This window comes from Ranitomeya variabilis, chromosome 1, assembly GCF_051348905.1.
Source record: "Ranitomeya variabilis isolate aRanVar5 chromosome 1, aRanVar5.hap1, whole genome shotgun sequence".
Lineage (NCBI taxonomy): Eukaryota > Metazoa > Chordata > Amphibia > Anura > Dendrobatidae > Ranitomeya > Ranitomeya variabilis.
The window spans coordinates 310,437,975-310,452,030 of NC_135232.1; the positions used below are offsets into that span (position 1 = coordinate 310,437,975).

The 14,056-nt window shown below is 43.1% G+C and overlaps 1 protein-coding gene across 9 annotated transcripts in view; it reads left to right on the plus strand.

Annotated features, from left to right (window-relative positions):
• Positions 1–14,056, plus strand: part of EMID1 (EMI domain containing 1) — a 224,204-nt gene that overhangs the window by 75,174 nt on the left and 134,974 nt on the right. For 7 of the 9 annotated variants that reach the window (XM_077296678.1, XM_077296635.1, XM_077296653.1 and 4 more), the window contains one exon: positions 155–274. The exons of the other annotated variants lie outside the window; for them this stretch is intronic. In XM_077296678.1, the coding sequence (XP_077152793.1) occupies positions 155–274 (120 nt within the window). The remainder of the gene's footprint in view (positions 1–154; positions 275–14,056) is intronic. 9 annotated transcript variants of the gene reach the window in all.

Sequence of the window (14,056 nt, forward strand, 5' to 3'; positions counted from 1 at the left end):
CTTAATTTTTTACTCTCATTCTTAATTCTTTGTCTTTACCTCCTAAATATCTTTCTATTTTGTGTTCTTTTGGAATGACTATATAGATTAGTGTGCATGATATTTAACTAACCTGTAAATCATCTTCAACAGTCTTAACATTGTCACACACTAGGTCCTCCTGGTACCCCAGGACCCCCAGGAAGGGATGGTCCAGCAGGTGCTCCTGGAGAAAGAGGCCCTCCTGGCCCATCAGGCCCTCCTGCTCCAGCAATGCAGAGACTAATGGATCAGGGTAATTATTACAATTACTTGAGCCCATGAACTTTATTTCTAAATATATGTTGTAGTTAGTGATGAGCGAATATACTCATTACTCGAGATTTCCCGAGCACGCTCGGGTGACCCCCGAGTATTTTTTAGTGCTCGGAGATTTAGTTTTTGTTGCCGCAGCTGAATGATTTACATCTGATAGCCAGCATAAGTACATGTGGGGCTTGCCTGGTTGCTAGGGAATCCCCACATGTACTCAGCCTGGCTAATAGCTGTAAATCATTCAGCTGCGGTGATGAAAACTAAATCTCCGAGCACTAAAAAATACTTGGAGGACACCCGAGCGTGCTCGAGAAATCTCGAGTAATGAGTATATTCGCTCATCACTAGTTGTAGTACTTCTAGCATTCCATTGTAGGAACAGAAAAACAGAACACATGTAGACCCCATTGAACTTTTAAAGAATCTGTCATAATAATCCAACGCCTCCCCCTTAACCTGTTTATACAGTTATTTTCCTCTCTGAATGATGTCATCTACTCCTTTACTGATGCAATATGTTTTTCCCTGACTGAAAAATTGCTGTCTTAATTAATGTGAAAATTAAGCTTAAAGGTGTTGTCTGGCCTTAGGCTACGAGTCTACAGTCACTTTATGTGACTGCAGACTTGTAAATCCTTCCAGTTTGGTGTGATGATTCTCCGTTGTATTTCAAATGTATTGAAAGAGGCCTCGGAGGTCTAGTCACCATATGGTCACGCACCCACCCACCCACACTTCGGGCAGGTGCAGAAGACTGTGCATTCTCCCATCTGAGAGAATCGGGTTGATTATGCAAATCAAACTCTGATCAGAGTGTAATCATAGTGTCATCCAATTTTCTCGGATGAGGGGAAAATGGAGAAAAAAAGTATCTTCTCCATTCTGTCAGTCTGTGGAAATCGGACTTCACCAGCACCAGAAAATCCTTACAATGCTCATGTGCATGGCCCCATAGCATAACATTAGTCCGAATGTTTTGTTGAATCAGACTCTGACCGCTATTACAGTCTTCTGCAAGAGCCCTTAATGATGTCAATTGAGTTTCTGTAAGGGTGTCGGTCATTTCAAATAGCGCTACTGAAAAAAAATTATTTTCTTTCTTATCCAAGATAGAATAATGACTTTTCAAAACTACAAATACATGTAGTCAGGTGATTACACATCTTCTAAGTAAGTAATTCTTTGGGAAAAGTCAACATAACATTTTATCAGGTGGAAACCACTTCAATCATCAATGTTTTTTTAATCCTGAAGCAGCACTGTTGCTTTGCAGCGCTAGGGTCCTGGGTTCAAGTCCCACCAAGGACAACATCTGCAAGGAGTTTGCATGTTCTTCCCGTGCTTGCGTGGGTTTCCTCCGGGTTCTGTGGTTTCCTCCCACACTCCAAAGACATACTGATAGGGAATCTAGATTGTGAGCCCCAATGGGGACAGTGCTGATAAGGTCTGTAGAAAGCTGCGGAATTAATGCCGCTATATAAGTGAGTAAAATAAATGAAATTTGCATTTTCTTTAAAGATTTTTTATAAATTTTTTGTGAGGGGCAGTTTTGTGGAGGGGCTCCCTGCGTGCTTCCCTGAGACGCTCGGAACAACGCAATGTGATCGTGTTGTTCCGAGCGTCTCCTCCCTGCAGGCCTCGGATCCAAAATGGCCATAGGGCTCCTTCCGGGTCCTGCAGGGAGGTGGCTTGCAAGCGCCTGCTCAGAGCAGGCACCGGCAAGCCTCCTGCACTGCCTGTCAGATCGCTGATCTGACACAGTGCTTTGCAAAGTGTCAGATCAGCGATCTAACACTATAGCATAATGTCCCACCCTGGGACAAAGTAAAAAACTATTTTTTACATGTGTAAAAAAAAAAAACCTAAATAAAGAAAAAAAAATATTGTTCCAATAAATACATTTCTTTAACCCCTTTCTGACATCTGACGTACTATCCCATAGAGGTGGGGTGGGCCCGTATGACCACCGACGGGATAGTACGTCATACGCGATCGGCCGCGCTCACGGGGGGAGCACGGCCGATCACGGCCGGGTGTCAGCTGCATATCGCAGCTGACATCCGGCACTATGTGCCAGGAGCGGTCACGGACCGCCCCCGGCACATTAACCCCCGGCACACTGCGATCAAACATGATCGCGGTGTACCGGCGGTATAGGGAAGCATCGCGCAGGGAGGGGGCTCCCTGCGGGCTTCCCTGAGACCCCCGGAGCAACGCGATGTGATCGCGTTGCTCCGAGGGTCTCCTACCTCCCTCCTCGCCGCAGGTCCCGGATCCAAGATGGCCGCGGCATCCGGGTCCTGCAGGGAGGGAGGTGGCTTACCGAGTGCCTGCTCAGAGCAGGCGCTGGTAAGCCTGCACCCTGCACAGCAGATCGTCGATCTGACAGAGTGCTGTGCACACTGTCAGATCAATGATCTGTAATGTCCCCCCCTGGGACAAAGTAAAAAAGTTTAAAAAAAATTCCCCACATGTGTGTAAAAAAAAAAAAAATATATATCCTAAATAAAGAAAAAAAAAAGAAAATATTATTCCCATAAATACATTTCTTTAGCTAAATAAAATAAAAAAAAACAATAAAAGTACACATATTTAGTATCGCCGCATCCGTAACGACCCAACCTATAAAACTGCCCCACTAGTTAACCCCTTCAGTAAACACTGTAAGAAAAAAAAAAAAAACGAGGCAAAAAACAACACTTTATTATCATACCGCCGAACAAAAAGTGGAATAACACGCGATCAAAAAGACGTATATAAATAACCATGGTACCGCTGAAAACATCATCTTGTCCCGCAAAAAACGAGCCACAATACAGCATCATCAGCAAAAAAATCAAAAAGTTATAGGCCTGAGAATAAAGCGATACCAAAATAATTATTTTTTCTATAAAATAGTTTTTATCATATAAAAGCGCCAAAACATAAAAAAAATGATATAAATGAGATATCGCTGTAATCGTACTGACCCGAAGAATAAAACTGCTTTATCAATTTTACCAAACGCGGAACGGTATAAACGCCTCCCCCAAAAGAAATTCATGAATAGCTGGTTTTTGATCACTCTGCCTCACAAAAATCGGAATAAAAAGCGATCAAAAAATGTCACGTGTCCGAAAATGTTACCAATAAAAACGTAAACTCGTCCCGCAAAAAACAAGATCTCACATGACTCTGTGGACTCAAATATGGAAAAATTACAGCTCTCAAAATGTGGTAACGCAAAAAATATTTTTTGCAATGAAAAGCGTCTTTCAGTGCATGACGGCTGCCAATCATAAAAATCCGCTAAAAAACCCGCTATAAAAGTAAATCAAACCCCCCTTCATCACCCCCTTAGTTAGGGAAAAATAAATTAAAAAATGTATTTATTTCCATTTTCCCATTAGGGTTAGGGTTAGGGTTAGGGCTAGAGTTACGACTAGAGTTAGGGCTAGGGTTAGGGTTAGGGCAAGGATTAGGGCTAGGGTTAGGGCTAGGGTTAGGGCTAGGGTTGGGGCTAGGGTTAGGGCTAGGGTTAGGGTTAGGGCTAGGGTTGGGGCTAGGGTTAGGGTTAGGGCTAGGGTTAGGGCTAGTGTTACGGCTAGTGTTAGGGCTAGTGATAGGGCTAGGGTTATTGCTAGGGTTAGGGCTAGGCTTGGGGCTAGAGTTGGGGCTACAGTTAGGGTTGGGGCTAAAGATAGGGTTAGGGTTTGGATTACATTTACGGTTGGGAATAGGGTTGGGTGTGTCTGGGTTAGAGGAGTGGTTAGGGTTACTGTTGGGATTAGGGTAAGGGGTGTGTTTGGATTAGGGTTTCAGTTATAATTGGGGGGTTTCCACTGTTTAGGCACATCAGGGGCTCTCCAAACGGGACATGGCATCCGATCTGAATTCCAGCCAATTCTGCGTTGAAAAAGGAAAACAGTGCTCCTTCCCTTCAGAGCTCTCCCGTGTGCCCAAACAGGGGTTTACCCCAACATATGGGGTATCAGCGTACTCAGGACAAATTGGACATCATCTTTTGGGGTCCAATTTCTCCTGCTACCCTTGGGAAAATACAAAACTGGGGGCCAAAAAATAAGTTTTGTGGGAAAAAAAGGATTTTTTATTTTCACGGCTCTGCGTTGTAAACTGTAGTGAAACACTTGGGGGTTCAAAGTTCTCACAACACATCTAGATAAGTTCCTTGGGGGGTCTAGTTTCCGATATGGGGTCACTTGTGGGGGGTTTGTACTGTTTGGGTACATCAGGGGCTCTGCAAATGCAACGTGACGCCTGCAGACCAATCCATTTAAGTCTGCATTCCAAATGGCGCTCCTTCCCTTCCGAGCTCTGTCATGCGCCCAAACAGTGGTTCCCCCCCCCATATGGGGTATCAGCGTACTCAGGACAAATTGGACAACAACTTTTGGGGTCCAATTTATCCTGATATCCTTGTGAAAATACAAAACTGGGGGCTAAAAAATCATTTTTGTGAAAAAAAAAAGAATTTTTATTTTCACGGCTCTGCGTTATAAACTGTAGTGAAACACTTTGGGGTTCAAAGTTCTCACAATACATCTAGATAAGTTCCTTGGGGGGTCTAGTTTCCAATATGGGGTCACTTGTGGGGGATTTGTACTGTTTGGGTACATCAGGGGCTCTGCAAATGCAACGTGACACCTGCAGACCAATCCATTTAAGTCTGCATTCCAAATGGCGCTCCTTCCCTTCCGAGCTCTGTCATGCGCCCAAACAGTGGTTCCCCCCCACATATGGGGTATCAGCGTACTCAGGACAAATTGTAAAACAACTTTTGGGGTCCAATTTATCCTGATACCCTTGTGAAAATACAAAACTGGGGGCTAAAAAATCATTTTTGTGAAAAAAAAAGATTTTTTATTTTCACGGCTCTGCGTTATAAACTGTAGTGAAACACTTGGGGGTTCAAAGTTCTTACAACACACAACACATCTAGATAAGTTCCTTGGGGGGTCTAGTTTCCAATATCGTCGTACTTAACTCAGGACAAATTGCACAACAACTTTTGTGGTCTAATTTCTTCTCTTACCCTTGGGGAAATAAAAAAATGGGGCGAAAAGATCATTTTTGTGAAAAAATATGATTTTTTATTTTTACGGCTCTGCATTATAAACTTCTGTGAAGCACTTGTTGGGTCAAAGTGCTCAACACACATCTAGATAAGTTCCTTAAGGGGTCTACTTTCCAAAATGGTGTCACTTGTGGGGGGTTTCAATGTTTAGGCACATCAGGGGCTCTCCAAATGCAACATGGCGTCCCATCTCAATTCCAGTCAATTTTGCATTGAAAAGTCAAATGGCGCTCCTTCCCTTCCGAGCTCTGCCCTGCGCCCAAACAATGGTTTACACCCACATATGGGGTATCAGCGTACTCAGGACAAATTGCACAACAATTTTTGGGGTCCAATTTCTTCTCTTACCCTTGGGAAAATACAAAATTGGGGGCGAAAAGATCATTTTTGTGAAAAAATATGATTTTTTATTTTTACGGCTCTGCATTATAAACTTCTGTGAAGCACTTGTTGGGTCAAAGTGCTCACCACACATCTACATAAGATCCTTAGGGAGTCTACTTTCCAAAATGGTGTCACTTGTGGGGGGTTTCAATGTTTAGGCACATCAGGGGCTCTCCAAATGCAACATGGCGTCCCATCTCAATTCCAGTCAATTTTGCATTGAAAAGTCAAATGGCGCTCCTTTCCTTCCGAGCTCTGCCATGCGCCCAAACAGTGGTTTACCCCCACATATGGGGTATCAGCGTACTCAGGACAAATTGTACAACAAATTTTGGGGTCTATTTTCTCCTGTTACCCTTGGTAAAATAAAACAAATTGGAGCTGAAATAAATTTTGTGTGAAAAAAAGTTAAATGTTCATTTTTATTTAAACATTCCAAAAATTCCTGTGAAACACCTGAAGGGTTAATAAACTTCTTGAAAGTGGTTTTGAGTACCTTGAGGGGCGCAGTTTTTAGAATGTTGTCACACTTGGGTATTTTCTATCATATAGACCCCTCAAAATGACTTCAAATGAGATGTGGTCCCTAAAAAAAAATGGTGTTGTAAAAATGAGAAATTGCTGGTCAACTTTTAACCCTTATAACTCCGTCACAATAAAAAATTTTGGTTCCAAAATTGTGCTGATGTAAAGTAGACATGTGGGAAATGTTACTTATTAAGTATTTTGCATGACATATGTCTGTGATTTAAGGGCATAAAAATTCAAAGTTGGAAAATTGCGAAATTTGCAAAATTTTTGCCAAATATTCATTTTTTTCACAAATAAACGCAAGTTATATCGAAGAAATTTTACCACTATCATGAAGTACAATATGTCACGAGAAAACAATGTCAGAATCGCCAAGATCCGTTGAAGCGTTCCAGAGTTATAACCTCATAAAGGGACAGTGGTCAGAATTGTAAAAATTGGCCCGGTCATTAACGTGCAAACCACCCTTGGGGGTGAAGGGGTTAAATAAAAAAAACAAACAACAAATTGCCTAACAGATGTCTGGAGAGAACTAAATGGCCCCCAAAGAGGTTATACATATTTCTCCCCTGCACAAAAATCCTACTCCAGAATAGACTTACAATTAACCTCGGCTGTAACACTCCCCTCAGCCCTATATTCACGACATATAGTGTCATCCTGGTCAGATCACGACGCTGTTCTGTCAGTGTTTAAATTTTATACCACCTCCTCTAGACTATTTAAATGGCGATTAAATGAATCCCTTCTAACTGACCCCTCGAATTTGTCTGTCATTAAGGAAGATCTCAAACTATTTTTCCAAACCAATAAACGGATGAAGTGGCACCTGGTACTGTGTGGATGGCACACAAAAAATTCATAACTGGCACTTTATTCAAAATCGCCTCTAAAAAAAAAAGACAAAGGACAGAGCTCCAGTCTCGCTTAGAAAATAAGCTCTCTAAATTAGAACAGGCCAACCAAACTACTTCATCACTCTACTTGATCAAGCAGATTCGGGATGTTAAGTTACAATTAAATACTATATTAACAAATAGATCTGAAAGAGCGCTAACATGGACCAAATCAACCTTTTACAAACATGCTAACAAACCAGGTAGTATGCTTGCACGTAAACTTAGAAGAAGAGAGCTTCTAAATAATATTCCCTTTATCAGGGACTCTACGGGGCAAATTACTGCTAACCCAGATATTATTTATAATACATTTCAAAAATACTATCAGGAATTATACTCCTCCCCCCAGCCTCCACCCCCCCAGAATCTTAAAGCTTTCCTACAAGATTTGGTACTCCCTAGGGTCCCTGCCTCCAAAAGTGATCAACTCCAGTTACCGATTAACACAGAAGAAATAAAAACAACTATAAAAAAACTAAAAACAAACAAAGCTCCCGGCCCTGATGGGATCACGGCTCTATATTACAAAAAATTTGAGAACATACTTATACCTCACATCTTAAACTTTTGTAACGCCCTATTAAACGGGACCCAAATGCCATCTGAATTCTACACCGCTCAAGTTACAGTAATTCCAAAACCAAAGAAAGACCAACTCTATCCTAAGAATTACAGACCCATCTCTCTACTGAACGTAGACTTAAAAATTTTTTCTTCCATCATTACGGCTAGACTGAACAAGATCCTACCTATACTGGTCCATCGTGATCAAGTAGGCTTCATACCTAAAAGACAAGGCCCTGACAATATTAGGAGGAACCTTAATCTAATACACTTAGTGAACTACCACAAACAACCCCTTCTACTGCTAGCACTTGACATAGAGAAGGCTTTTGACTCGGTCTCTTGGGCCTACTTGTTTGAAGTACTCTCCAAATTTGGCCTCCCTCATAATGTTATTTCAAGCCTTCAACTACTATACGACAGCCCTACAGCTTTTTTAAAACTCCCATCGAATCATCCCATCCCCATTAATATCCAGCGAGGTACAAGGCAAGGCTGCCCACTATCGCCGGCTCTGTTCGCCCTGGCCATGGAGCCTTTAGCAGAAGCTATTAGAACCAACCCTGACATCAGTGTACTCACAAATAATGGGGAACTATTTAAGTCCAGCCTTTTTGCAGATGACCTACTACTGACTTTAACGAACCCTGCCATTACACTCCCGAACTTATTTAAAGTTCTCCGTGAGTTCGAGTTGATTTCGGGTCTGAAGATCAATGTTGACAAATCTGAGGCCTTGTTTATTAACACCCCTAAAGAAACGCAACATAACATAGTCTCTCAATTCAAATTCACCAAAAAGGAGCATTTTCTAACCTATCTCGGTGTTAACCTAACTTCCCATAGGTCGATATTATTTAAATGGAACTACATTCCCTTATACAAAATCTTAGGTCTGATCTTGCAAAGTGGTCTACCGTGAACCTATCCTAGACTGCACGCCATTAAAATGATCTCATTACCACGATTCCTGTACATATTTCGCTCCCTACCCATTCCACTACCTTCCAAAGTACTGCAGGAGATTCACGGTATGATCTCAAAATTCCTATGGCAGGAGAAAAAACCCAGAATTAGGCTAAAAACTTTATTTATCAATAGAAATATGGGAGGCTTATCGCTGCCCAACTTTATGTTATATTACAGGTCAGCCCAATTAGCTCAGCTAATTCAAGCTTGTGCAAGCAAGAATAGTGTGCCCAGATGGGTTGGACTTGAATCCTCTCTCTTGGCTTCATTCTCATTACCCGGTCTTATGTGGTCCCTACAAAAACTTCCAAAGGACCTTCATGTCATAGCTCCGTTCACGGCCCATTCACTGTTGCTCTGGAGGAAGGAGAGGTTCAAGCATGGGTTGCAATCTAGATCGTCCCTGATGACCCACATTTTTCATAACCCTTCATTCCCACCGGGGTTAGACCCTCGTCCTTTCTCCTGGTGGCTAGCCAACGGTATAACCATCCTGAAACATCTTTGCACACCCCTCAATATACTATTTACTAAACAAGAATTTATACAAAAATATTCGCCTCCAACTAGGGAAGTTCTACGTATAAACCAAATCTTTCATTTTGCTGAACTTATCTTGCAGCATAGGACTCCATTATGTCCCACCAGTTACGAACAGAAATGTCTAGATGAGCCCTTGGGTAGGGGTTCCATCTCTCTCATATATTCGTCCTTCAATAGCATACAAGGAGAAAAAAAAAATAAATTTATGACGCAATGGGAAAAGGATCTAAATATGACTATGTCCATTGAAAAATGGCACAAATGTTGTTATTCGTTGTCCAAAGGAAGCCATCAGGCCTCTATTGCAGAGACATCCATCAAACTACTACACAGGACATATCAAGTTCCGAGCACGCTCCACGCAGTTTACCCAAACCTATCGGATCAGTGTTTTAGAGGTTGCGGAGCGCTAGGGGATATAAAACACATATGGTGGAAATGCCCAGTCGTCTCTGCTCTATGGCGAAAAGTTGGATCTGTTATGGAGGAACTGTTTGCTACAAAGATCCAGCTTGATCCAACTGTGTTCCTCTTGGGGGTCAAATATCCTGGCCATACCAATAAATCCCATAACCTGACTATGCAACTTTGTATGGCTACAAAATTACACATCGCCACGAGATGGAAAACGCCTACCCTTTCTATATCAATGGTCATCGAAAAGATGGACACCAATATAATATGCTTTACGAACGAATTCAGGCAACGAGAAATGACTCATGGGACACTTTTTATCAGGTCTGGAGACCTTGGATTGAAAGAAGCTCCAATATCAATCTTAATCAAGTCTTGACCATATCCATTTGAAATTTTAGCGAACTTACAAATTAACAGTCTCGCTCAGGCCCGCCTCCAATCTCTGTTCACTATGATCGCAATGACAAATTGTTGGATCTCTCTGTTTCCTCCCCCTTCCCTCTTGTTCCTTTGTTTTTTGTCTACGTCATCGTGTATTCGTGTATAAACTGTTACAGTTTTGTTAGAATCTTATTACCCATGTATAATTTCCCCTGCGCGGGAGAAAGTTATGAGAAAATGTCCTGAATTCTTTTGAGTTTCTGAAAATAAAAATTTATTGAAACAAACAAAAAAAAAACAATACAAGTACAACACATATTTAGTATCGCTGAGTCCGTAACGACCCGACCTATAAAACTGTCCCACTAGTTAACCCCTTCAGTGAACACCATAAAAAAAGGCAAAAAACAACGCTTTATTATCATACCGCCGAACAAAAAGTGAAATAATACGCAATCAAAATGCCGAATATAAAACAAAATTGTACCGCTGAAAAGGTCAGCTTGTCCCGCAAAAAACGAGCCACAACACAGCGTCATCAGCGAAAAAATAAAAAAGTTATAGTCCTCAGAATAATGCGACGCAAAAATAATTATTTTTTATCTACTATATAATTGTCTAAGGGTCACTTCCGTCTGTCTGTCCTTCTGTCTGTCTGTCACGGATATTCATTGGTCGCGGCCTCTGTCTGTCATGGAATCCAAGTCGCTGATTGGTCTCGGCAGCTGCCTGTCATGGCTGCTGCGACCAATCAGCGACGGGCACAGTCCGATTAGTCCCTCCCCTACTCCCTTGCAGTCACTGCCCGGCGCCCGCTCCATAATCCCCTTCCCCTCCAGTCACCGCTCACACAGGGTTAATGGCAGCGGTAACGGGCCGCGGTGTAACGCACTCCATTACCGCTGCTATTAACCCTGTGTGTCCCCAACTATTTACTATTGACGCTGCCTATGCAGAATCAATAGTAAAAATATGTCATGTTAAAAATAATAATAAAAAAAAAACTGCTATACTCACCATCCGCCGCCTTTCGCGCTCCTCGCGACGCTACGGTGACCGCTCCATGCAAGCGTCAGGTTCCGGTCCCAATGATGGTACGCCAGAAGGACCTTCCATGACGTCACGGTCATGTGACTGCGACGTCATCACAGGCCCTGCGAGAAGGACCTTCCATGACGTCACAGTCATGAGACCGCGACGTTATCACACCCTGGGACCGGAAGCTGCCACCTGCGGTCGTCACGGTCATGTGACCGCGACGTCATCACAGGTCCTGCGTGCCTGCGCTAGAAGGACCTGCCATGACGTCACGGTCATGTGACCGCGACGTCATCACACCCTGGGACTGGAAGCTGACGCCTACACCGCGCACAGGACCAGGACTTCATCGGGCCTTCGGAGGGTGAGTATATGTTTATTTTTTATTTTAACTTTGTATACTACGTGGCTCTGTGCTGTATACTCCATCGCTGTGCAATATACTACGTGGCTGGGCAATATACTACGTACGTGGCTGGCCAATATACTACGTGATTGGGCAGTATACTACATGACTGGGCAATATACTACGTGGCTGGGCAATATACTACGTGGCTGGGCAATATACTACGTGGCTGGGTAATATACTACGTGGCTGGGCAATATACTATGTGGCTGGACAATATACTAAGTGGCTGGGCAATATACTACGTGACTGGGCAATATACTACGTGACTGGGCAATATAATACGTGGCTGGCCAATATACTACGTGACTGGGCAATATACTACGTGACTGGGAAATATACTACGTGACTGGGCAATATACTACGTGGCTGGGCAATATACTATGTGGCTGGGCAATATGTTTAATCTCTTTTATTAAAGTATTAAAATAGTACAACATATCACAAATACAAACATACATATAGACTAAAGTAGTTACAAAACTTCTCCAAAATAGTACGTGTTTTTTACTTCACGCAAATATGGTATCATCACAGAATCATATTTATTAGTTATTGCTGTATATGTTCCTTGCTCAACTCTTCTATTCTTTCTTAGCATCTCGTATTGTCCACCACCTGTTGCCCCAATTCGATAATTATTTCGCTAAGCGGAAGTCTATTTCCAATTGCTATATTTATCCATAGAATCCGCCCAATATATCATTTATCCCTGACTGCAGCTTGCTTATGGTATAACGTCAGACTTAAAGGAAAGATAAGAAGAAAAGAGGAAAAAGAAAGGAAAAATGAGAAGGGGAAAGGAAGGATCATTGTTATGGTTTCCAATGGCAAGGAAACATCAGAAGCATAGAATAAACGGACAAGCTCTCGGGTGATGGAAACTAGAGCTGACCGCGATGCTAAACCTACACACCACACTAGAAGTAGCCAGGGGGCATTCCTGCGTTGTCTCTAGATGCCGCGCGCCAGCCGGAGAACTAACTACCCCTGGTAGAAGAAAACACAGTCCTGGCTTGCCTCCAGAGAATGTCCCCACAGGAGATAGCAGCCCCCCACATATAATAACGGTGAGAGCAGATGAAAAGACACACGTAGTATGAAAGCAGATTTAGCACAGAGAGGCCCGCTAACTAAATAGCAGAAAGATACAACAGAGGACTTCGCGGTCAGCTGCAAAACCCTTCAAAACACCATCCTGAAATTACCTTAACTCATGTGACAACTCATGCCACTGGAGTGGTAATTTCAGTCCAACAAGAGCTTCCAGCTGCAGAGATTCACATAAGTGCAAACTGGACATAACATACAAAAATAGACTTAAGGACTAAAGTGTCCAACTTAGCTGAGCAGAAAACTGGGAGCAGGAACATGCAACAGAATCACTCTGGATACATTGATGGCCAGCATTAGAATGACTGAGGAGCAAGGTTAAATAGGATACTCCCACATCCTGATAGGAACAGGTGAACTGAGAAGGCAAAGCTTGCAGGACACCAGTACCACAAGAGACCACCGGGGGAGCCCACGAACCGAATCACAACAGTACCCCCCCCTTAAGGAGGGGGCACCGAACCCTCACAAGAACCACCAGGGCGATCTGGATGAGCCCTATGAAAGGCACGGACCAAATCAGAAGCATGAACATCAGAAGCTGTAACCCAAGAATTATCCTCTTGACCGTAGCCCTTCCATTTCACCACATATTGAAGTCTCCGTCTGGAAACACGGAAGTCCAAGATTTTCTCCACCACGTACTCCAATTCACCCTCAACCAGCACAGGAGCAGGAGGCTCAACAGAAGGCACAAGTGGTACCTCATACCTCCGCAATAATGAGCGATGGAAGACATTATGGATAGCAAAGGATGCTGGGAGGTCCAAACGAAAAGACACAGGGTTAAGAATTTCCAAAATCTTATAAGGACCGATGAACCGAGGCTTAAACTTAGGAGAAGAGACCCTCATAGGGACAAAACGGGAGGACAACCACACCAAGTCCCCAACACGAAGACGAGGACCAACACGACGATGGCGATTAGCAAAACGTTGAGTCCTCTCCTGGGACAACTCCAAATTGTCCACCACCTGCCCCCAAATACGATGCAACCTATCCACCATGGTATCCACTCCAGGACAATCCGAAGACTCCACCTGACCAGATGAAAAACGAGGATGGAACCCTGAATTGCAAAAGAAAGGGGAGACCAAAGTGGCAGAACTGGCCCGATTATTAAGGGCAAACTCAGCCAACGGCAAAAAGGAGACCCAGTCATCCTGATCAGCAGACATGAAACACCTCAAATAAGTCTCCAAGGTCTGATTAGTACGTTCCGTCTGGCCATTTGTCTGGGGATGAAATGCAGACGAAAAAGACAAATCAATGCCCATCCTGGAACAAAACGCCCGCCAAAATCTGGACACAAACTGGGATCCCCTGTCGGAAACGATATTCTCCGGAATACCATGCAGCCGAACCACATTCTGAAAAAACAGGGGCACCAACTCAGATGAGGAAGGCAGCTTGGGCAAGGGCACCAAATGAACCATCTTAGAA